General features: G+C 40.4%; 1 protein-coding gene across 1 annotated transcript in view; it reads left to right on the forward strand.

The window, feature by feature from the left end:
• Positions 1 to 4,969: 4,969 nt before the first annotated feature.
• SLC10A7 (solute carrier family 10 member 7) overlaps positions 4,970 to 26,012 on the forward strand; it is a 151,697-nt gene continuing 130,654 nt past the window's right edge. The window contains exons 1-4 of the mRNA XM_081959843.1: positions 4,970 to 6,058; positions 9,853 to 9,935; positions 10,898 to 11,034; positions 12,370 to 12,445. Coding sequence (XP_081815969.1) covers positions 5,959 to 6,058; positions 9,853 to 9,935; positions 10,898 to 11,034; positions 12,370 to 12,445 — 396 coding nt within the window. The 5' untranslated portion in view covers positions 4,970 to 5,958. The remainder of the gene's footprint in view (positions 6,059 to 9,852; positions 9,936 to 10,897; positions 11,035 to 12,369; positions 12,446 to 26,012) is intronic.

Raw genomic sequence — 26,012 nt, forward strand, 5'->3', positions numbered from 1 at the left:
GTATTGAGGAATAGCAAAAAGCACCAAGGGGTTTGCCAGTCATCCATTCATTTCTAAACAAGATGGATTTGTTTCCATTTTGTCATAAAGGATGCACCAAATGAACAACCCTGGACCAGAAACTCTTGCGATCCTCAATATGGTCCTCAGGTGTCTCTTCATACCTGTGGATATCGTTCCTGTAATTGCAGGCTCCTTGGCTTACTTTTCACATCCATTTGTACACAAGTGTATATTTACACATGGTTTTCTTAGGAAAGGAATACGATATGCCACTGCAACTCCGATCTGTTTGAAAATGTGTCTTCTGCCAAGAAAAAGACAAAATTTAGGAAAGGATAATGCTAAACCTTTGCGTTTGTGGATACCGGAAGAGTAGCTTTCTAGTCAACTTGTACTTGGCACCTGATGACCTTCATGCTGGCTAGTTTGTGAATGCAAAAGTCCGGGGAGTTATCCCAAGTTACGGCTTTTCAAATTCTTAATCGTCTTACTAACATGAAAATGTTACAGGTTGTATGCTGTCCAGGGCTGCTTTATGTGAGATGGCAGCCATATGAATACAAGAGATAAACAAGAAACAAGCAAGGCCTTGGAAATTATCCCATAGCTCCAAAAAGTTGGTTTTAACACTTTAAGCTTAAGAGAGGGAGATCTGGTCAAACATCTGCCTTTTCCATCCAGTGAAAATAAAAGTGGAAACTAATCTATTCATAAAGGAGACTGTTTGCAGCCCAGGATTGACACGAGACCTTGGCGCTCTCTAATCTTGCTTGTTTTCTTGCAGGAATTTCATTACCCAAACTAGGTAACATCATGAGTGCTAGTGAATAGGAAACTAGCACTGATGATGTTACCTACCTGGTAGTTTGGGTAATGAAACATCTGCAAGAAAACAAGTAAGCTCAGAGAGCACCAAGGACCTCTCATAACTTCTTCCTTCTCCCCTTTATTACTTCCTCATTTTTGTACTTTGTTACCATGTTCCATATTGCTGAACATGAGTGGCTGGCTATAGTTGCCAGCTTCGAACAGTTTTGTGAAAAAGTTAGTTCATATATGGCAGGGGTGTCCAAACTTGGGAACTTTAAGACTTGTGGACTTCAACTCCCAGAATTCCCCAGCCAGCCTGGCTGGGGAATTCTGGGAGTTGAAGTCCACAAGTCTTAAAGTTCCCAAGTTTGGACACCCCTGATATATGGAGTCCAAAAAGGCAGAGCAGCAGCTGAAAAAATTATGTTCCAAGATCAGAGATGGCGAGGGGGCTGTTGGGCCCAATGAAAACACTTCAAAAGGATGGAAGAAATTCTCCTCACTGTCAGGTTACACATTTTAATTTATTAGCGGGGAGTTAGTAAAGAGTGCAATGCTCAGAACCAGAAGGTGATGCCTAAGTCCTTACTGAGAAGGTGTGGCCCTCACACATCAATTGGAAAGGCAAGAACAGAAGCTAATGGTCCTAAGCCAGTGGTGGGCAACCTGCGGCTCGCGAGCCACATGCGGCTCTTTACACCCTTTAATGCGGCTCTTCTGTGTGCCGGGTGCCCGCTCCCCTCCCTCCTCTCGGGCTTCGGAGGGAAGCTTCTGCAAAAGCCCGGGCGAGTGACAACCAATTTTGGTCCTATGACTGCAGAATGCTGCAAAATACCATAAATGCAGGCCAGTTGTTGAGTGTTTCAAATGTGATTGGAACACTCAACAAGGTGACCACAGTGTGTGTGTGTGTGTGTGTGTGTGTGTGAGTGAGACAGACAGACAGAGAGAGGAACAGAGAGAGGGAGTGAGGGAGGGAATCAGAGAGAGACTGACAGACAGACACACACACACACACAGACAGAGAGAGACAGAGAGGGGGAGGTAGGGAGAGAAAGACAGACAGACAGAGAGAGAGACACATACAGAGTGAGTGATTAAGTGAATGAGTGAGAGACAGACACACCCACATACACAGAGTGACAGAGAGAGAGGGAGGGGAGAGAGACAGAGGGAGAGACAGAGACAGACACACACACACACACAGAGTGAGTGAGAGACAGACAGACACACACACACACAGAGTGACAGAGATGGGGGAAGGAGGAGAGAGAGACAGAGATACAGAGAGAGAGAGAGACAGATAGACACCCAGAGAAAATGACAGAGGGAGAGAGAGAGGGAGGGAGGGAGAGAGAGAGAGACAAAGAGCCAGAGAGAGAGAGAGAGAAAGAAAAAGAAAAAAAGAAAGAAAGTGGGAGAGAGAGATGAAATTAAAAACAACAACATACAAACCTGACTTACTCAAACTATCCAAGGAAATGCAAGGCCAATGTTCACATTAGTGGTTGTGACTTTGTCAGTCATTGTCAGGATGTAATTTTCTCTACATTGTAAGGCAAATTTTACGGAATTTAACGTTATCAATAAATAATATGGTTCTAAAGTTTTTGTTTTATTAGTTGTGTTATTTGTATCCTCCCGACCTATGTGGATACTTGCATGCAGAATATTCTCAATAAAAACTTATTGAAACTAAAAACAGTGTACCATCCTATGTATTTTCGGTTTTAAAAATGTGGCTCTCAAAGTAAGTTTCAATCGTGGTTTTGGCGAGATTTGGCTCAGTTGAAAAAAAAGGTTGCCCACCACTGTCCTAAGCGATTTAATTTCTTTGTTTGAATGACAGAGAAACTTAAAATAACTTCATAGGTTATCCTACCATCTTAGACAGAAAAATTGCTGCTTAATTTGTGGTTCAATGGTCTATTTTGAAAGACTGACTCAGATGCTAAGCATAGATAGGGTCCTGGATGCCATTCAGGTAAATAACAGAAAACATCCTGTATTTTAAAATTAAGAAAATAATTAGGAATGCAGGAGCAGTTAAGCCAATGCTAAAATGTGCGACATCAGCAATAAGAATCAGATCCCTTTCCAAGTTAAATATTATAGAGAGGCTGGTTAGTCTCTTTCAATAGTCCTGATAATTTCTCATTCATGCTGCCTTTATACTACAGTCTTGTACACACCTTATTTTATGGTGGGAGTCTCACTTCTGGACAGACGTGCAAAAACTATATTTGATTTATTAATCAAATTCTGCTTTTGAATATGTTCTTTTAGCTATTTTGCAAACTTACTTCATTGAGGCCTTTGAACTATGGTGCCGGAGAAGACTCTTGTGAGTCCCTTGGACTGCAAGGCGATCAAATTAGTCAGTCCTAGAGATCAACCCTGACTGCTCTTTAGAAGGCCAGATCCTGAAGATGAACTCAAATACTTTGGCCACCTAATGAGAATGGAGGACTCACTGGAGAAGAGCCTAATGCTGGGAAGGACTGAGAGCAAAAGAAGACAGAGAATGAGGTGGCTGGATGGAGTCATTGAAGCAGTCGGTGTGAGCTTAAATAATTCTGGGGGATGGTAGAGGACAGGAAGGCCTGGAGGAACGTTGTCCATGGGGTTGCGATGGGTTGGATACAACTTCGCAACTAACAACAACAAACAACTTATTGCTGTGTTGGGGAAAGAAAAGCATCTCACAGTAGCTCTTACCTGATGATAGGAATGACATTGGGGCAATCTTTGAGGTAAGAGTAAACATAGGCATTTTTTAAATAGAAACATTTCTTAAGAAATTTCATTTCTTAGTTAAGATTTAAAGAGTAAACAGGCATTTCTTAAGTAGCAGTGTACCATCTGCTCTCTTAAGATAAAACTTGTCTGGCATCCACCAGGAATTAGCCAGGCACAGTAATGAGGATGTTGCAACGCCTGTGCTAGCTACAGTTAAACAGAACACTATTTCAGCAACCTCTGGAGAGTCATAACATCTCTTTCCTACAAGACACTAGAATATACATAAGTATCTTAATCATCTTAATCTTTTAACAGGGAGTAATTCTCCTTGAAGTCAGGTAATATGCATGTCTTTAAATGCATATTGGACTGCAGCACAATTTAAATAGATAGTATAATTTAGCAAATTAAATGTATGAAATGGTGTTTCATTTTTGTGGGTGTGTTGCTTTTATCAGATTATGCAACTGTTATAAAAACAGAACAGATGAGTAATAAAAGTAAATCTTTGACAAAGGTGATCAGCAAATATAAGCACTAGCTGATGTCCTTCAGAAGTTGAAACTACAACTTCCAGAATTGCCTTGTCCAGCATCCTGGCCGGGAACTGTGGCAGTTGTCATCCCTGCGAGCAGAAAACGAGGAGCTAATGAGGCCAAGAGAAACTTCTTCCTAACGCCTGGGAGTGCATCACAGCCTTCTCAGACCAGCCCAGAAGATACCTTGCAGGAGTTTCCACACAGATTCTGTGACCTGTCCTTTCTCTACTGAACAGTTAAGGATTCTGGTCAGGCAACATTATAACCCATTATGGCCAATTTAGCACCGTTCTAGATTACTTGATGTTGTAATAGTTTTGTTCCTGGGGTGCTTCAAAATTTCTTTTTGTCATCTGTACATTTCCATGGGGATTGAGACAGCAAATCTACAACTACATGAATTCAGCGCAATAAATGACAAGCTCTACTTCGAGATTTTGATTCAGAACCGCATAGTCCAGGGGTGTCCAAACTTGGGAACTTTAAAACTTGTGGACTTCAACTCCCAGAATTCCCCAGCCAATCATGCTGGCTGGGGAATTCTGGGAGTTGAAGTCCACAAGTCTTAAAGTTCCCAAGTTTGGACACCCCTGGCTAGTCCAACCCGCAGGGATCAAGACTAAAATTGCGGCTGCGGAAACGGCGGAGGTCCCCAGCCCCACCCTACCTATTCCTGCATCTCTTTCTCTCTCCCGCCCTGCATGCAATTTTTAGAAGGAAGCTCTAAATCTCGCTGGAGAAGCACACGCAAGAAAGATTGCATCACCCAGGAAGGAAGGAGGAAGGAAGGAAAATCTCTCAGCACTAGTTCATTTTGCGCGGTTAACTAACATTAAAACAAATCCCAACAAGTACCCATTCCCTGTGTTCGTGTCCATGTTTATTACACTTATACCTGTTATCTCGTACATGTATGACAAACTCAATAAATAAAATAAATAAAAAAGTCGCATCGGTAGAGTCTTGTGACTGTATTGCACCCACGATTCACAACCCTATACAGGAAGGTAATTCCCGGCCGCTTTTTAACCACCGATCGCCCTCGTCGTCCTCCTCCTCCTCGCCCTCCCGAAGTGAGAGTCCCGCGACACGTGTCTCACGCCAGGCATTGAAAGCACAGCCCCGCCCTCCGGCCCCGTTCTCACGCTAAACGCCGCTGCGTCACAGAGCGGACGTAAAGCTTCGAAGAGGCGCGCAAGGCCTTTCCATCAGCCCCGGACGTTTCCCATTGCTTTTTTCTCCCGACGCTGGGCTCGGCTTCAGAAAGGCTTCCCGGCATTCTCCCTGTTCTCCGATTGCCAGCCGCCGAGGAAAGGCAGCGCGTGCGGGATTCCTGCCCTCCCACAGGCGCTGCCTTCCAACTTGGGGGACGTACCCGGGGTGGCCTCCTCCGACCTTTAGCCTGCTTCGGAGGCGCTCTTCTTAGGCACCCAGTTCTGGCGGTTGCGCTCCTTCCTTCGGATTAGCCCTTGGTCGTTGCTTGGCTCGTCCCCGCCTCCCCCACGAGCCTCCCCCATGGGTGCAGAGAGCCCTAGTCGCGGCGCCCTTGCCTGGCGGGCTGGCTGCTGCTGCTGCCCTCCTGCCGCCTCTTTGCCCTCCAGAGCCAGAGCTAAGCGCGCGCGAGTCTATTAGCGGTCGCGTGGTAGCGATGGCGGCTTTCAGGGAGCCTGTTCCTGTCACTGGATACTTCCCAGCGGCGGCGGGAGCGGCGTTTAACTGGTTTGGCCGCGGCCGGCGGCACGTTGCGGAGCCGCTCTGCGGAAGGGCCCGAGGGAAGTCCTGACCGGCTCTCCTGCCCCCGCCCTCCTCCCTCGCTCCCCTCAGCCGCCCGACTCTCTCGGCCAGCCCCGCCGCCACCGCTGCCATGGGCATCCTGGACAGGCTGAGGAAGGACTGGTTCATGTTGGGGATCGTCCTGGCCATCACCGTCGCCAAGCTGGAGCCGGCTTTTGGGGTGAAGGGGGGTAAGTCTCCCGGAAAAGCACCCCCCCCTGGTCCCCCCCCGTCTTTCACACCCAGGGCTCGCTGGTTTGCAAGCAAAGAGGAGAGAAACGGGCAGAGCTGCCCAGGGTCCGAGCTGAACCCCCTTTCCGCCCGCTGTCCCCCCAAAATCGGGGCGGAGTCGGGCTTGGGGGTGGGTGAGTGTCTCTGCCTGAGCAATGCAAGAGTTCCCCCCCTTCGTAACGGGGCAGCGCCATTGGGAGTCCAGCTGCCTTCCTCTTCCTAGGGTTTTTCACCGTCCCTTGGAAATAGTACGATTTCTGCCTTCCCAGAGGAAGGTCGGAGTTTCCCCGGATGCCAAACTCCCCGAGTTTTGCAGTGTGACACGTTGCACGGCCGGCGAGCGAGCGCGGGGAGATGCCACTTCCGCGTGGAAGGATCCGGCTGCGGTTGCAGCAAGAGACAACGTGTGTGTATTTGTGTGTTTCAACTGCTGCTGTCGAAGTAGGGATAGAGTAGTTCACGCACCCCCTTTAGGGCACGCAGTAGCGCCCCACTTAGTAGACAGCCTTTAAGGGCAAGTAGTAGCGCCCCACTTAGAGGGCTTAAGGATGTGCAACAAGTGTAGAAACTTCCAAGTCATTCAAGCGATAGAAATTTACAGTTCGTAAATAGCTGTCAGATTTGATAAGCTGTTCCTAAATTAGAAAACGGTTGTGCTTATCACTTTCTTGAACTTTTATTTTACCTGTTAATTCTTCCAACAGTAATGGAAGAATTAACCAATAAGCTTTGAGATCATTTTGTACTGATCCTGGGCTGACTGAACATTTCAACAAAGTATTAACTCTGATGTGTTAGTGCAAGTTCATATTTTGGGATAACATATGTATCCTGTTCACCCGTGGAACATTATTTTTCTTTAATTATAGAGATAATTATCACTTTTCTTCTGGAGAGAACTGTGTGAAGTCAAGTTCATGAATTGAATATACCTGTTGTCCTGCTGTTGCTGCAAACTTTTAGAGGAACTTCTTTTTCTTCTAATTATAGGAGAGAACAAGAGACTTTCCTTTTGTAGAAAACCAAACTCTATGTTCAGTCCATGATGGCTTCACGATGTGTGGGACTAAGTTAAATCTTGTGTTTATGTACATTATATTGTATGTGTATCAACAGTGGGATTCACTTACCTTCCATACCAGTTGGCAAATGTGAGCTCGCATGCGCACTGCCTTCTGTGCATGCACAGTGCTCGTGCGTTACGTCAGGGTGGGTGGGCGGAGCCTCCTGCAGCCGCCTCTACCAGTTCGCCCGAACCAGAGAGAACCGGCTGAATACCACCTTGGGTGCGTATGTATACAGGATACCCACCCACTTGCACTATTCTATTTTTATTATTACAGTTTATATACAACCCCTATCTTTTCACTTTGGATAAGCCGGGGTAACTTTATTAACATTATTTTTTTTAGTAAAGAGTCAGTTTGGTGTAGTGATTATGGCATCAGACTGAAAACCAGGAGACCAAGAGTTCTAGTTCTTCCATAGGCACTAAGCCAGCTAGCCAGTTATTTTTTCTCAGTCCTAGGAGGGAGGCAATGGCAAATCACCTCTGAAAAACAAATTGCCTTAGGCTTCGAAGTTCCATGATGGAAGGAATCAAATTATCTTCAGGGAAAGTTATCGCAACAACAGAAAAGGGGCAGGAACAAAGTGTTTCATGAGGGTACAGTTGATAAAGCTTGGCTTCCAGTCCATAACACTCACTTCACATACAGTGGAACCTTTCATGATCTAACAGGACAGGTAACCTCATTTTAGATAACACAGTCTTTACGTTATATACAACGTTGGACACTATCTACTATAGTATGCAGTACTGAAATCAGATTGTGAGATATATGTTTGTGCATGTGATGTAAGTGCATTTCCTGTTTTGTGACAGAAGGAGAAATGGCTCACTAGATATACTGTAGTGTTTACTATCTACAGTCTTTACAATTACTTGTAAACTTTTGATTGGTAGATAGTTCATTGTGATGGTGAGGAATAGCCTTAAAAGTGTGTGTTTCCCAAACTCTACCTTTACAATATTAAGATATGAATTGCCATCTATCAGCTTCTAACAGCTTCATGAGTTTCTGTATTGTATACCATTTTTCCTAAAACCTCATGTGAAATTAATGGTTTTTAAAAAGTGATTTAGTGATCACTTCTACTTATATTGGTATAGTTGAGGAACTTGAGATATTATGCATAAAGGTTATATAGGCTCAAAGTAAATCTCCCAAGGTTGCTTTAAGTAATTATTTCTCATAGATTCTATAGATTCCATTGCATTTCTTGTGAGACAAAGTAGAGTGAATGTAGACTTTTCTATTTTCCATAATGGACAAATTCACTTTCTTTAATGTCCGTACAAGTGGGGATTTTGTGGGGAAGTCAGTATATGTTAATACGGTGATTTATTTTGAAGCCCGGTATTTTAAAATAAATATTCTTTAGAAAAGTTCATGTCGTCTTGTTTCATTTAGTTGCAAATGTTTTTTAAATGCAGCCTGCATCCTTGCTTCAGCAGATGGCCTACCTTAATAATACCACTTAACCAGGCTTTTGATTACCCCCTTCCTTTCCAGAAATATCTTTCAAAATATGGCCCTCTGAAGTCTTTGTAATTAGAGATTCCTGAACAACTGTGATAGTGGGGCTGCAATCCTGCAGATGTTTGACTTAGTAGTACTGACTTTTATAAGATTATATCATTGGCCTTTATTTTGCCTCTCTTAAAATACAAGCAGTAATCATATACAACAAACCTGAACCTAAGAAAAAATAAATAAAAGTTGTAAATGTAAAAAGTATTCACATTATTGTAGTATCAAGGTGCCAAAACTGTGCCCTTCGTGTTTCATTTTAATAGTATCTTTTCTGGTCTTGTACTTAGAACTGCCTGAGGGAATAGTTCAGCCCACATTACTTTGAGAAGTAATAAGGGTCTTTTTGGCTGCCAAGAAAACATTGTTTTTTTTCTTCCCCAATTATCAGAACTTAAAAGTAGTGCCAGTAATGTTGATGCATAAGTGTTATGAATACCCATTACTCTGTTTTTGTATCATCAAAGATAATCAGTATTGTATGGCATTTTGCAGATTCCTATGTGAGGTGAAATTTAAACGCAATCAGAAGGCACTCATGTCTTTCCCCCACATTTTGTCCCTTTCTAAATATCGCCTGTAGTGATGTGACAATTACCTAACTTTTCTTCTTAAGCTGCAGAATACAAAGGAACTTAGATCTTTTACTACCATCTGATATTACTGTACCAGCTTTGTAGAAACATCATTCTTTTCATTATATGTAAAATGGACATTATTTTCTCTTTGAACCTGGACTTTCAGGGTTACTACAATAGTTAAAATTAGTAGACACCTGCTTTAAAGTGCATGTTCAGATCTTGAGTCCCTATTCTTTCTACTGCAAATATAGTTTAAGATGGCATGAAATGAAAATTACATAATTAACAAGAAACAATCTAGAGAAATAAACCTTATGGCTGACATTACTGAGTGATATGCATCTATTGCTCTTAATCACAAGGTTATTGTTAGTTTTGACAAGGCCCATTGCAACAAGTTCTAGATTGAGGAGGGAGAGGGAGAGAGAGAGAATGAATGAATGAATGAATTCTGGTTTAAACCTCTATAGACTGCACATTTGGAGAATATCTTAATAGCCTCTATAAATGTTAAAGGGAAGACTTACAGAAGTTTGTTCCTTTTGTTTACTCTTGCTTCAAATATGTTTTCTCTTCCAGGGCCACTGAAACCAGAAATCACTATCACATATGTAGCTGTCTCTGCTATATTCTTCAATAGTGGACTATCTCTGAAAACCGAGGTACTGCAAACCGAATATTCATCCTTTATTTATTCATTTGTTACTTAAATAATAACAAATTTCTGGCTTATTTTAAGAGTCTGGTGGTAAGGACACATTTTAAAATGATGACATTATCACTGAACAGTTACTGTTGGTTGCATGTCAACTCACCCCCCCCCCCCGCACCCTACACATGCACCCCGCTTCCAGGTTGGTGCAGGGGTTTTCCAGGCCCAAAATGGAGCAGGGGAGGCCTCATAGGGTGCCACCATGCCCTCCCATGCGTGCGCATGCTGATCCCCAACATGCATTCCGCCCCCAGTGCATGCATGGCAGAGAACCAAAGACCAGTTGGCCAACGGGAGGCACGTGTGCATGCACGTTGGAGCTGGGCTGGGACGATGGCTGGCGTGCCTACAGAGAGGACTCTGCATGCCATAGGTTCGCCATCACGGATCTATGGCGTAGATGTCTTGAGATGGCCATATTATAAAAGAGCACAAAAATAGTTTATAAGCTGTGGTTTGCTTCTTGTTAACCCTCAAAGTTCCATGCATATATTAACATTATTTGTGGTACGCGTTTATTTAACGAGGATAGGAGTTCTGTACCATATGAAAAAATGCCATCTTAAAGGCTTTTCAGTACAGCCACTCACTCCAAACATATAGCCATGTTTTTTTTTCCTTTTGTGTCCATGTGTGCTAAAATTGACTGAAATCCTTTCAATAAAGTGTATGAATAGGTTAAAAAAAAAAGAAATAGATAAAAATATCTAATCTGTTCTTAATTGTTTTAGACAATGCCATGTCATATTTTTGTGTAAGTCACTATCGGTGAATTCAAACTATTATTTACTGAGTTTAGAAACAGAATGTGCACCTGAAAAGTATTTGCACCTAATATGTTTAGTGATACTAACTTGAGCAATACTACTTCAGCTGTTAAATCTGCAACATTTTTCTTCTTTTGTTTCGTAGGAGCTGACAAGTGCTTTGATGCATGTAAAATTGCATCTTTTTGTACAGATCTTCACACTTGTATTCTTCCCAACAGTTATATGGCTATTTCTTCAGCTTCTATCTATTACATCTATAAATGAATGGCTTTTAAAAGGGTATGTTTTAAGCAGTGAACTATTTATCGCTGCTCTTTCAGTAATGCACTTCCAGTAATGCTAGCATTTTTTAAAAAAAATAGTGAACTTGTTTTTTTGTGCCGCTTAATGGTTTGACTCTTGCTGTTAGGTTACTCTGGAATTTTTATTTTTATTCCACATATAAAGGCTTGGCAGCAAATTTTATATGTAGGGACTTACACTTCATGTCTCTTTTTAACATGCCTGTGCTATGTTTGCTGACTGCTTACAAAGAATATTGGAGTAAGAATACAGTAAGACATGGTAGAATAAAGGGATAAACATTGTTCATGAAATAGCATACTGAATTTCAAAGCACAATTTTGTAGAAGTTTCTTTTTCAGCACCTTGCATTATTTTTCATTATTTGAAATAGTGACTTGAGAAGTCCCTTATATTCACTATTACTCATAATTTTGGATTTTATTTGATATGTAAATGTGTTCACTGACTAGTAGTCATAGAAAATTGAAAAGTAAGTGCATAAGTGTCAACCTCAACAAAAATGTCAAGAACTATCAAAGTATAATTGTTTAATGAAATATTAATGTAGAATTCTTCTTTATTATATATTGTATTTATCTGAAAATGGAAAGAAGAAAGCCATATGTTTATCTAGGAATGTATTGTTATGTCTAAAAAGGAATTATGATACATTCCTCAATGTAGTAGATTTGCAAGCCATTGAACAGTTAAGGAGAATAAAATCTGAATCATGAAAGTGTTCAGGAATTGTAGCTTGAGCCACCTGGGCTCCGTTTTCTGCCCTGATGGCCTCCTGCAGTCTTCTGCCACCGAAAACGGAGCTTGGGGAGGCCACCGCAGCTGAAAGCAGTGCCTTGGTGGGCCGCACATGGCCTCCCTGAGATCCATTTTCACTGGCAGAGAGTTGCAGGAGGCTGTTGAAAACGGAGCCCGGGCAGGTTGTGTGCAGCCCCCTGGGCTCTGGTTTAGCTGGTAGAGGGCTGCAGGAGACCATCGCAGCCGAAAACAGAGCCTCAACGAGGGATATCGAGTTGGCCACATCCACCATGACCATGCCCCCCGGCCCCCCGAGGTCAAACACAACCCTGATACAGCCCTCAATAAGTTGGGTTTGACACCCCTGTTCTAGATGATTTCCAATGGTACAATTGCTAATAAATAATAAAGTTGTTCAGAGACATTTGATCAGCTAACTATTTGTAAGCAGACGATTCAGAAGTCATTTTGTATTTAAGTTAGTCATTTAGCAAATAATAGAGCTATGCCCCCTTCTTTTGTATCGAAGATTAATTAGAAAAATAAAATTTGTATTCATTTATTCTTCTCTAGTTTGCAGACAGTAGGCTGTATGCCTCCGCCTGTATCTTCAGCAGTGATTTTAACTAAAGCTGTTGGGGGGAATGAGGTAAGATTTTTACATTTTGTTTTCTCATTACTTCTTCTTTTAAAAAATACTGTACTTTGTATAAAAATATTTTTACTAAGCAGAATTGGTTGGCATTGTTTTAATAAGACGGTATCTTTCATTAGGCCTACTTAATGTTTTATAAAGTAATCTGGTAGCTTTACTTTTTCCAGAGCTGTTGTCAAGCTACCGGTAGATGTTAACATTTTTTAGATTACTGGTAGGTGACTGTTTTGAAAAGGTCTGACTTGTTTGGCAGCCATTCTGATGATTCATTATATCCAGCAAAAACTCCACAATGTTTGAAATAAAGTCTCTTTGTTAAAATGAATTTAATGTACAACTGTCTCACAAAAGCTTTCCATAATTAATGATGAGACTACCTTTGCCAACTTAGGTCCACTGTAATAGTAATATCAATATGACTTTTGTGTTACAATGATCCTTTCATAATTTTACAGAAAAAGTGCATATAGAAAATCCCAATTACAGTCCATTTTCAGTTACAGTTAGAAATATTTTTGGTCTGAAATTATGGAAAACGCTAGCTATTAAGTGGGCTGGAGGGACCAGTTACGTTACTTTGCAGCTAGCTAACTCCTGTCTTCTTATGTGAGGTTATTTGCTTTATAGACAAAGAATTATATATGCAGTATTTACTGCAGTTGTTAAGTTAGTAACCTGGTTATTGAGTGAATCTAGCTTCTCCCTTGACTTTGCTTGTAAGAAAGCTGCGAAAGATGATCACATGACCTTGAGAGACTGCAACCATCATAAATATGATTCAGTTGCCAAGCATCTAAATTTTGATCACATGACCAAAACCAATTTCGTTGTATTTAAGTACAATGACAATAAAGATTATACTTACTTATGACCATGGGGATGCTGCAATGGTTGTAAGTGTAAAAAATGGTTGTAAGTCACTTTTTTTTCAGCGTATTTATTTTATTTATTTTATTTTATTTATTTCTTGGATTTCTAGAGCGCCCCCTCTCCCAAAAAGGGACTCGGGGCGGTGTACAGTCAATGCAGATAAAAATACAATCATAAAACAATTAAATACATTTGGATGGAGGAGATAGGCTGTACAAGAAATAAATATATTCTAAAACCCTAAAAACATCCCCAATTAAAAACCCAAACCCAATTAAAATAAATCCCCGGGAGGTAAAACTAAGAAAGTGCCAGGCCAGCTGATTGAAATAGGTGAGTCTTTAACTTTTGACGGAAGGAACGGAGGTCGGTGGTGGTTCGAATGTTGGGGGGGAGGTCATTCCAGAGGGTTGGGCCCATCACAGAGAAGGACCTACTCCTAGGTGTCGCCCGCTGACACTGCCTAGCGGACGGCACCAGGAGGAGTCCCTCCCTGTGTGAGCGAATAGGTCGCAGGGACGTGTGTGGTAGGATGCGATCCTGCAGATATCTAGGTCCTATGCCATGGAGCGCTTTAAAGATGGTGATCAATACCTTGAAACGCACCCGAAAGGCCACAGGTAGCCAGTGCAGCTCGCGCAGGAGCGGTGTTACGTGGGAGTAACGTGTACTCCCCATGATAACCCGCGCGGCTGCGTTCTGAACTAGCTGCAGTCTCCGGATGCGTCCCAAGGGAAGCCCCATGTAGAGGGCATTGCAGTAGTCCAGGCGAGACGTCACCAGCGCATGAGTGACCGTGCGCAGGGCACTCCGGTCCAGTAGGGGGCGCAATTGGCGCACCAGGCGAACCTGGTGGAACGCCCCCCTTGCCACGGCTGCCACATGGTCCTCCAGTGACAGCTGGGCATCAAGGAGGACGCCCAAATTGCGCGCCCGCTCCACAGGGGACAGTTGTTCGCCCCCTATGGCCAGCGATGGTGTCAGCTGGCTGAACCGAGGTGCCGGTACCCATAGCCACTCGGTCTTGGAGGGGTTGAGTTTGAGTCTGTTGTCCCCCATCCAGACCCCGACGGCTTCCAAACACCGGGACATCACTTCGATAGCCTCGTTGGGGTGGTTTGGGGTTGAAATGTACAGCTGAGTGTCATCAGCGTACAGGTGGTACTCAACCCCAAAGCCACGGATGATCTCACCCAGTGGCTTCACATATGTGTTGAACAGGAGAGGCGAGAGGACCGACCCCTGCGGCACCCCACAAGTGAGTGGCCTCAGGGACGACCTCTGCCCCCCTGTCAACACACATTGCTTCCGGTCGGAGAGGTAGGAGCCGAACCACCGCAGAACGGTGCCTCCGACTCCCATCCCCTCCAACCGGCGCAATAGGATACCATGGTCGATGGTATCAAAAGCCGCCGAGAGGTCTAATAGGACCAGGATAGAGGAACAACCCCTATCTCTGGCCCTCCAGAGATCATCAACCAACGCGACCAAGGCTGTCTCAGTGCTGTGCCCGGGTCGGAAGCCGGACTGGCGTGGGTCTAGATAGTCGGATTCGTCCAGGTGTCGTGGAAACTGCTGCGCCACCACATTCTCAACAACCTTCGCCAAGGGTTGTTCGCCAAGTAATTGTAACTTCAGATGCTGTAATGGTTGTAACTAAAAAATGGTCAAAAGTCACTTTTTTCAGTGTAGTTGTGACTTCAGATGGTCATTAAATGAACTGTTGTAAATCAAGGATTACCTGTATAAGGTTGCAGATAGAGAAAATGAATTTGGATCTGCCATTCTGCTATTCTAGCTAAAATTTAAATTTAAAATGGAAGACATCCAGGTAAGGAAGGGTTTTAGGATTTCCATTCAGAAACTCCAACTACAGTACATTTTTGCCATCATTAGATGGTAGTGAAAAGTTTTTTGTTTCCACTGTGTCTCTTTACTGCCATCCAGTGTCTCCTTGGACCTCTGCTTCAAAATCCTGCCCAGAATTTTAATACCTGTTCTGGTTTCTGGATTAACAGTACCTGCAGCAGAAAGGCTATTATGAATCCCACAGTTAAAAAAAAAATCTCTTAGTTAAAATGAATTTAATGTATAACTGTCTCACAAAAGCTTTCCATAGTTAATGATGATACTACTTTAGTCAACCTACGTCCACTGTAATAGTAATAATATGGTACAATATGATTACAAAGATCCTTTCATAATTTTACAGAATAGCGCATATAGAGAATCCCAATTACAGTCTATTTTCAGTTACAGTTAGAAATATTCTTGGTTTAAAATTGTGGAAAAGTTTGTCTAGAATAGAGCAAAAGAATTTATGGAGAACAATATGTTTGCTTCCTACATCAAGCAAGGTCAATTTTACATTCTTTGCACACTTCTATCACACATATAATAATAATAAATAATAATAAATTTTATTTGATTAGCCGCAACCCTCTCCCGAAGGACTCGGGGCGGCGTACAATCAGAAGGATAAAATACACATAGGACACACATACATACGAAAAAAGGACAATTTCATTTGTGCGTGGAGGAGAGTAGACTTGTAAGTGAAAGACAGTAAACACAGCTAAAAACACAATTAAAACACAGTTTAAAATCCCCTTAAATTAAAAACCCCTCAGGAGCGTAACGAAGTCATGGTTGAGCCAGGCCAGATATTTGAAAAAGGTGGGTCTTGAGCTTAACACGGAAGGAGCGGAGGTCAGTAGTGGTCCTAATATCCGGGGGGAGGTCATTCCACAGGGCTGGGCCCGCCACAGAGAAGGCTCTGCTCCTAGGCGCCGCCCCATGGCATTGTCTAGTGGACGGCACCTGGAGAAGTCCCTCTCTGTGCGAGCGAATAGGTCGTAGGGATGTGTGGGGCAGAATACGATCCCGCAGGTAACTAGGTCCTGAGCCATGGAGCGCTTTAAAGATCGTAATCAAGACCTTGAAACGCACTCGATATATTCTGTTTAGTTTTATGTTTTTGCTTCTCTTAATCATAGATTTTCCAGAATCTTAAATCCCAAAGGTGCTTTTCCAAAAGGCAATTATACTTTCTTATTTTTTTCCCCTCTTGAAAACATTTCACTTCTCATCCAAGAAGCTGCTTCAGTTCAGTCTTTCAGACCTGAAAAAGGTTCTTGGATGAAAAGCAAAATGTTTTCAAGGGGAAAAAAAACCTAAGAAATGTCAGTTGCTTTTGGAAGAATACCTTTGGTATAACTGTGACACAGATGATTGAGAATCTCTGCAGCCCAAATCTTAAGGTTATTCTATCATAGGGTAGGCATTAGCTTTTGAACTGTTAAAAATATACCAAGAAATCTCATGTAGAATGAACTCAAAAATGGAAGTGATGTGAGGAAAGCATTCGGAATATGGTTTCTAGACTTCTTTCTACCCAGTAGTAGCAGCTTTGTTCTATGCCAGAGGTGTCAAACTGGATTTCATTGAGGGCTGCATTAAGGTTGTGTTTGACTTCAGGGGGGCAGAGTGGGTGTGGCCAGCTCAACGTCACTTGTGTTGGTGCCTGTGGTGGCCCAAATGCTCTTCCAGTGAAAACGGGCTCCCAAGCTCCATTTTTGGCTGTGATAACCTCCTGCAACCTTCTGCCAGCAAAAATAGAGCTTGGGAGCCCATTTTCCACTGGCAGAGGCACTGTGAGCCGGTCCTTTGCTGTTTCCAGGGTGGCCTTGTGGGCCAGATCTAAGCACCCCACGGGCTGGATCCAGCCCTGGGGCCTTGAGTTTGACACCTCTGTTCTAGGTCATTTGCCCTGGAGAAAACACTCTTAAGAACCATTCTGCAGCATTTCTAGTCACTGTCTAATTCGTAGATATGCTTGTGAATGACCTTTGGCAGTGATTCACCCATTCTGGGCCTCCTTGATCTCACAGCAATTTTCCACATCATTGACTATGATATCCTTCTGGACAAGCTAGAGTTCCTTGAGAGTATCCGGAATATTACATACTTTGCTGTTGGTGTGATCTTGGTTAGTGTGTACTCCTGAGGAGAGTAACAATGGAGCTGAATTACTTTAATTTGTATACCATCTGCCTGACAATAGACTGGCAGAGTCCAAACTCTTTGGAAATAGCTTTGTAATCTTTTTCTGCCCACATAACAGCTTCCACACTTGTACCAATTATTATCCCATTGATGTCAGCGTTCCAAATATCATGAAGAATTAAATCATTTTCCAAGGCAAAGTTATCCTTAAAGCTCCAATTTAATAAGACAGACATGTTGGCATTATGCTATAAAATTTCAACTCTATTTTACATCCTGTGGGTTCACCCAGTTGAAAGTTCATCTCTATCCCCACACCCCATAATTCATCACATGTTCCAATCATCATCTTCCACGCTGGCATCTACACCCCTCTGCTTCCGGTCAGGTGTCGAGGTGCCGAGACAAAAGATGACCTTGGCTTCTATAAAAGAATGACAACATACATTCCACAATCCTACTCCTTTCTATTCCCCCCTCCCAACTACTACATTAATGAAACACATAGGAAATTATAAGAAAGTGTGGCAGGCCAAAGATTCTTAAAGGAACCTCTGCAGGCCTGACGATTGAAACAACTTTAACTTCATGTTCAAATGAACTGATAATCCTAGGAGATTCACATACTTTTTGTCATACTCAAATATATAGCTTTGGATCATTTTCCTCAATACATAAATGAGCAATTTAAATGTTTTTGATTCATTTGTTTTACTGGGTTCATGACCCTAAGAAAAGGTGCAACTTTTTAAAAGCAGTGTCAACATGTGAAGGGAGTAATTCCATGCTCTTGCCAAAGTTCCTTTTTTAATTTTGGATGTGAATAGCTTCACATACAAGAATTGTGAATCATATCAATATTTCTTGTTTCACGTGTTATGTCTGAGCTTGTTGTATGATTCTATGAGTCTAATTGACTGAAAATAGTTCCTCCTATCCTTGGCTTAAAGTCCTTCTTAATCAGACAGGATCCTGAATCAATTACTGTCATCAATGGCCAATTACCTCTGCTTCCTTTCTAACAGTGACATCTTGATTTGCTAATTATTTTCAAGTTTGACATGGCTTCACCACATTCTTTGAAAGGATTTCCCTGTAGATTTGGTTACACCTTTAAATTTATATTAATTTCCTCTTAGTTTTGTTATTCAGAGTTCAAATGATGTTGCTTTGTATGCTTTTACACAAAGCCACCAAATCTAAAACCATTTTAGAAGAGAAATCTTGAAAGGTCCCTTGGGATAAAGTAAATTATTGCATGTGAACTTTTAAATCATAGACCAAGGTCACAGCAGCTGGAGTAGATTTGAAAAAGGTTTTATCTCTGCTTGGGAAACAAATGAAACCTCTCATCATTTAAATTTAAAATTATAGCTTTAACAGACTTATCACGACTGATAAAATATCAAGTTCATAGGGGACATGGTGGACTCTGAAATTGTGTAAGAATAGATCAGAAGATATGCTGATCTCTTTCCTCCTTTGCATTCTTGATAAAAACAAGAGTTCACAAAGATCAGGGCCTTTGTAATATTCTGCTCTTGAATAAAATCAGAATTCATAAGGTAGAAAGGTTTTGTTTATTAGCCTGCTTTGATTTCTTTGTGATAATATTTTATCTATTTTCTTAGAAGAACCGTTTATTTTAAAACATCGTTTAAAATGTACTAAAGGTAAGGGTTCCCCTCGCACATATGTGCTAGTCATTCCCGACTCTTGGGGGCGGTGCTCATCTCCGTTTCAAAGCCGAAGAGCCAGCGCTGTCTGAGGACGTCTCCGTGGTCATGTGGCCAGCACGGAACACTATTACCTTGCCACCAAAGTGGTCCCTATTTTTCTACTTGCATTTTTACGTGCTTTCAAACTGCTAGGTTGGCAGAAGCCAGGACAAGTAACGGGAGCTCACTCCGTTATGCAGTGGGATAGGGATTCGAACCACCGAACTGCCAACCTTTCTGATCAACAAGCTCAGAGCTTCTGATCAACAAGCTCAGAGCCACTGAGCACTGCATCGCTTAAAATGTACTAGAAATATTTTTATTTATGTCCCATGCTTTTCCAGTTCATTTTCTATACCACAACAGACCTGTTGAGATAAAACTGTGATTGGCCTGAGTGCAACATGTGCGCACAGAGCTATAAAATATTGGAACTCAGGTCTACAGTAATATTTTAACTCTTGTAGAAACCTTTATCACTTTATGTATTCAGAATCTTCTAATCAGGATGTTATAGAAGAGTACCTTTTGGGATCACCAGGGAGGTTGCATGACATACGCCAGGGCAAGTCTCAGTTAAATTTAAACGTTTAAATCTGCACAGATTTCTTTCTTGTAAGGCTGTTTGTTGCCAAATGCATAGTTCTTAAAGATGGGATAATTCCAAGGAGAATTATCCATGAGCAGTCTTGACATAAAAAATACTGTCCTTTGCAGTGGTAGAAATACAGTAGTGTTAATTAACTTGGGACTGGAGCCTTCCAGGGCATACCTGTGAAGAGGAGAAAGGAAGGAAACTCATTTAATTCTTGACTATTCTTTCTTTACCATTAGTCTGGCTGCACTATTCTATTTGTGCAGCCAGGCTAATGCTAAATGTTCAAGAACCATGCTGAGATGATTTTAGTCCTTAAAGGTATTCTGAGTACCAACTAGGAGCCTACTGAAACAACCTAAAAGAGAAAAGCAGAGATTGGAAGAATAAGCTTCAGGTTCTTTGTCATCTTGCAGGACTGTTCCCTGATGGTTGAACAAACCCTGGTTAATTTTTTTTAGTGTTACATATAAAAGTACATATATAACTCTTAGTTCCTTTTTAGGGAAAATGACACTATATACACCAGGGGTATCATCATGGTGACATCACGTGACATATCATGACTTCCTCCCCCCCCCTTTGCTAAACCGGGCAAGGGCATGGCCAGCAGGTGACGTATCTGGCCCGCGGGATGCGAGTTTGACAGCCCTGATCTAGACTGGAAAGGAAGTGAGAAACAATAAATAAATTAAAGGCATGGACTAAGAAAGAGAAATAACATATAGCTAAATCTAGTCAATATAACATAGTTTATGCTGCAGCTTTCTATCCTTCTTAGTTGTCTGTGTTTCTACTTCGTGTGTGTACTGTTTCAGTATTTTTTTGTGCTTTGAACATATCATCCCTTTCACTCATCCCTTTCTCTCATTCTCTCCATTGTCTTCTCCATCCCCCTCTCCAGCATCAACTCCATCCAAAATGATAATCTTGGCTTTTCCCATCCCCTCAATCCACTGAGCCTTCTTTCCTTTATTTGTTGAGGGAGAAAAAATAATATTTACCACATTCAAGTGAACATCTGAATATAGCTGCTGTTTTCTCCAGTAAGTGTATGGCTAGATTTATACATTATACTAAGCCATAATATGGTATGTTTGGTATTAACTTAATATGTGAACCTAGCCATTTTGATAGGTAAAGCTATCAAATATGTGACTTTGCATAATATGTGAATCCAGCAAATAGTAAATTATTAATGAACTGTGCTAAATAAACTCTTTAAATTTCATTAATTTTGTTTTTGTATTTTCTACTAATTTTACTTTTAAAGAAAGTAGATGTCCACCATACAGTTTCTGAAATTAAGCTCAATGTATATTATTTCCTTATCACTTTTTGAACCTCTTTTTTTAAAAAAAAAACATTTTATGTTTCTTATAATCTAATCATCTCACTATCTTGGAAATTCTAGGCGTTAACTGGGAAAGGAAAAAATGATGCAGTACGTCAAACAGTATTAACTGTAGGATGAACTTGCAGAGGAACTTGTTTAAATTTCTTCAAAAAAATGGAAAAATGTTACTTTGAGCTTTTAATTAGCAGATGCCAGCTGCTCCAAGTAGAGAACACCTGTGCTACCTGAGGTATTAGAGACTTCACAGCCCAATCTTTCTGCACACCAATGGAAATGAGAAATAGCTGGTTTCTGTGGTGATGCTAATGGCCCTGGCTGCATTAGCATTATTCTCCTGATACATGGTCAGTCTTGAAAACTGAGTACACTAAGATAAAACTTCAGACTTCTTGAGGTAAGCATTGGCAAGGAATTTTAGTCGTGATGATCATAGTAATGGTTTCTTTCAACTCAGAGCAGATTTATCAGTATTGTGTTGGCAAAAGTTAACTTCTCTATTAAGTTGAGCAATCCATTGTCCATATTTTTACACAGCTGTGTCTTACAAGGCAAGAAAACATTTTTGCTCCTGTAGAAGAAAATACCTGTAATAATAATAATAATAAACTTTAATTTATAGACCGCACCCTTTCCTAAACAGGACTCGGGGCGGTGTACAGACATATTAAAACAATGTAAATACAAAAATATAGGTAGATATACATAAATAGACAGAGGAGGTAGGTTATACACTGTACAATAGATTAAAATTCAAATATAAATTAAAATTACCCTTAAAAATTACCCCAAAATAAGGTGTTTGCCAGGAGGTTGAAGGTGGGACTATAAATCAGCCAGGCCAGCTAATTGGAACTGTAAGTTAGGATTGGTCTATAAAGTCCTTATGCTCTCTGAACGTTGTTGTTTGCTTGCAATTGTTTCATTACCCAACTAGATAACATCATCAGTGCACGAGGTAACACTGTCAGAGCACTGATGTTATCTAATTAGGTAATGAAATGTCAACAAGCAAACAACCTAATTCAGAAAGCACCAAGGACTCCAAAGTCCTTTCTTCTTTTGAGGGGCAAACTTGGAAGAAGGAAGCATCTAATGTTGACTGGGCACTGCTGAAAACTTTCAATACCACTTGGAGTGTTTGCAGACTATGAGGCAGCTGTAATTCTACTTGCATTGTCAACTATATTATATTTAAACGTTTAAATACAAAAACAAGCACCACATAGCCTTAAATAGATCACTGAGAACAACAGAGAATCAGTAAACGAATTCATATTTTTTGTTAGTACTAGCGTTTGTATCATTGAAGCATTTATTTTTTTCCTTTTATTAATACAAGTGCAATACACAACATATTAAAAAATATTGTTTGCATTTTTTGTTTAGATCACATACAATGGGGTAAATCTAAGGATTTTTTTCAGCTAGAATTTTTTAAGAGAAATTAGATTGTAGATGTAATTGGATTATAATTGCTCCAGTTTCTTTTAACAGATTACTAAGTAAATCATGCTTGTTAGAGCTTAAATAAAAATAATTCCTTTCCTGAGCTGCCTAGGTAGAAAAAAGGTGTCACTGATTAGTTTTAGGATTTCCATGTTATCCAAACATCAGCAGTCTTTAGTCTTTTTATTTTCGGAATAAAAAACCTACTTGTATTGTACTTCTGTATAGATATAATGTGTTTTCTTTGTTCGGGTGATACATTAAGTCCTAAATTAAATAGTATTGGATATTTTCTCTATGTGATGCATCTAAGCTAGATACGTATAATACATATATATATATCTGAATATATTTTCCAAAGCCTTTTATTACTACTCTAGTCTTCATATTTCTCGACTGCTGGTTTCTTTACTGTTGATAGTTGATCTTAAAAATCAGAAGCTGTATATTACTCCAGTATCTTTATCAATTCTGATTGCTGGACCTCTTATTTCTGGAGTCTTCTTTATCTTATTCCGATTTTTGTAGAGCTCCTTGGCTTTCATTATTAGAGCTTACAATTCATTTGCATTTTCAGCTGTCAAGTAGTACAGGTTACATTCATTTTCTTCCAGTCCAGCTTCCATCAGTATATATTCTGCATATAAGTTGAATAAATACAGGGAGAGAATTTGCCAATCTGATGCCTGTCTATTTCACCATGTTCTATACAAACCTTCTGACCACGGGGCTGTGTGTGTGTGTTGCATGACCACAAGGTACGCAAAGTAGCAGAGTAGGCAGTGGAGTAGTCAGAAACTGCAATCATCAAAATATTTACTAGTTGCTTAGAGTTTGGCTTATATAGTGCCCTGCTTATAAGAGGGAGTATGTGGAGAGAGAGGTAACTTTGTCAAGCATGCAAATTGGCCCTCAGAGAAGCAGTGCACACGACAGTGGTTTTTTTAATGGTTTGTAATTGGTATCATAGAAATATGATAAATCAATATATCTGAAAGCAATAAGCAAAACATTAAGTTAAAAAAAGGATTACTACTTTAAAAACTTCCTGTCTTTTCTCTAAGTAGAAAATCTTATCAAATTCTGCACCATATTGAACTGATGTTTGAAATGAAATTGCATATCCAAGTTATTTCAATAAAAGTCCATTGAAAAGGGAGTTATTTAAATACAGATTAAGGGAGTATTCTAAGATTACGTTTTGAGAAAGCCAATACTTAAAAGGCTCTGCCTCTCTTGTCAATTTTGATTATGATTGTGATTAACATAGTCTTTGTGACTTTAATGGATATAGGGAGATTTTTAGGCAGCAAGGTCCTAGATATTCTTTAATCCATATAAAAAACAGTATAAGGCCAATAACTTCAAGAAAAACAACTCCTTATTCCTGTGTGAAAATTGTAATGATAAGTGAAGCAAAGTAGACCTGAAGTGGAATTATAGTAGCTATTCTGGTATCCTCCACTTACCAAATTTGGAATTCTATATTTGCAGCAGCAAGAAGAAAAGGGACACATTAACGAAAGAAAAGTAAATCAATATAGTATCATAAAAGGAAGAATATTATATAAAAGCACATTTAAAAACCTGTTATTCTTTTTCTTCACAATTTTCTTCTATGCTGCTGAGCGTATTCTATATTTTTAATAGGTACATTGTAGGAGGCTCTTCCTTTCCCTTACATTGCTAAAGCAAAACTGCTACAGAGCATAAGCAGACCATATGATCCCAGCCTGTAAAAAATGTGAAGTCAGTTGTGATAATGCCAACTCAGTTGCAGGGTCTGCTAATACTGCACTGTTTTTTCCCTTGCCAGGAGCCTCCTTGCCTGGTGTCATTTCTTGTGCTCTTGTGGGATAAGATTAGTCTACAAGAACAAAGTAGCCAGATGTCTGGTTCTAAGAGTGTCCCGGGGGTCAGGGTATGGTAGGCAACTGCAGTCATTTGGGGCTGAGATCAAAGGTACCTGAGAATTACTGATGGGCACATAGTGTGTGTCATGCCCATTATTGGCAGTCTGTGAAAAAATTGTATCCCTAATTAACCCTTTTGTTAAGATGGAAAATCTAGTGTGTTTGTGAATAAAAATAGGTTAATGATAGCAAGCAGGCATCATTTCTACTGTGCATTGCTCCATGATAGTCAAATGTCAGTTGGAATACTCTGTAATTTTATATATATTTATTTAAAAAATACACAGAATGAATTTAGTTGGAAAAAAACCCCAAAGCTGTTACTGCTAGTATAGCTTATCTGCTGTTTCCACACACTATTTCTGATGAAAATATTAAGTAGATGATCAGCCTTCTGGACTCTAAATCTGATTATATTGTTTTCTTAAAATAAGTTGTAAATAAGAGGGTGATGAACAAAACAAGTGTATTCACAGTATTTAAGTGAACGTATCTATTGTCCAAGTCTGAAACCTCTCCTTTTGGCTCCATTATATTCAGTCTTTGTTATCAAGGGTCTCATTAGTAGGCCAGTTGTTTGCATTTTAACGACTGCAACTTCCCTTTCTTTTATATAAAGTAATGTTAATGTTCTTTGATCTGAATGTAAGTGCATGGGGGTTGGGCATGAGTGGTTGTGTTCATGATGAAATTGCATTTGCAATTTATTGCCTCTGATACATGTTGAGCAATTTTAAGGGACAATTTTGAGTAAGCAGACATTTTTAAACCCCAGGAGGACAGTCCTCTGGAGTAATTTAAAGGACATAATTGATTTATCTGTTTCCAACTTGACAGCCTTACCATTTCCTTTCTTGCTCTCTCACTCTCACTTAGCAGCACTAAAGGAAAAGAGAATGGACTGATCATTACTGAAAGCGTGCCTGATGTTAAACTTCTCTTTTTACAATCAATGTCTGAAACCTTTGCTTATAAATTGACTGTTGATAATTTTGTAATTTCATCATTGCTTAGTTTTATTTGTATATAATTACCAATAGAAGTTAAATTGGTTTGTGTTAATCGCAGTCACTGAGATAACCACAAGACTTCTTCCAGTTAATTTAGCCTCTGAGCCATTTTTCAAGGTTGACTTTGGCTTAAAGAAATCTTATTCTTCACTGAGGTCAAAGTTATTTTTTTGGTACCCTCTTCCTAGACAATTACTATAAGTATTTTTCTGCTGTTTAATTTATCAGGTTTGTAGGGAGTAATTCTTGCTTTTTTTTTCTTTCTGACATGCATCACTTAGAATATTCAGCTCTCTGGCTATGTGTGGAACTAAGAGTTACAAGTAAATGCATATTTCGTATCTACTGTATATATACTTCAGCGGGAATGGGGAAATTATGATCCTATGGCTTCCGCTTTCATCATAATCATCAGCTGATTTCAATAGTATTTGGAGAATCACTTTTAATCAACATTTTCTATAGCAAAAGTTGGCTTTTGGATGGCACAATGGAAAAAAAGATGAACCATTCATTTATTTGTTAAAGTCATAATTCACGTGTCTTTCAGGAGCTCAATGGGGCCTATGTAAAGTTCTCCTTTCAATTTCCCCTACCAAAACAATCAGTTAAGATACTTGGCCTCTCAAGGGAGTGATTGGCTAAGT

This window comes from Natrix helvetica, assembly GCF_964273705.1.
Source record: "Natrix helvetica genome assembly, chromosome: 7".
Lineage (NCBI taxonomy): Eukaryota > Metazoa > Chordata > Lepidosauria > Squamata > Natricidae > Natrix > Natrix helvetica.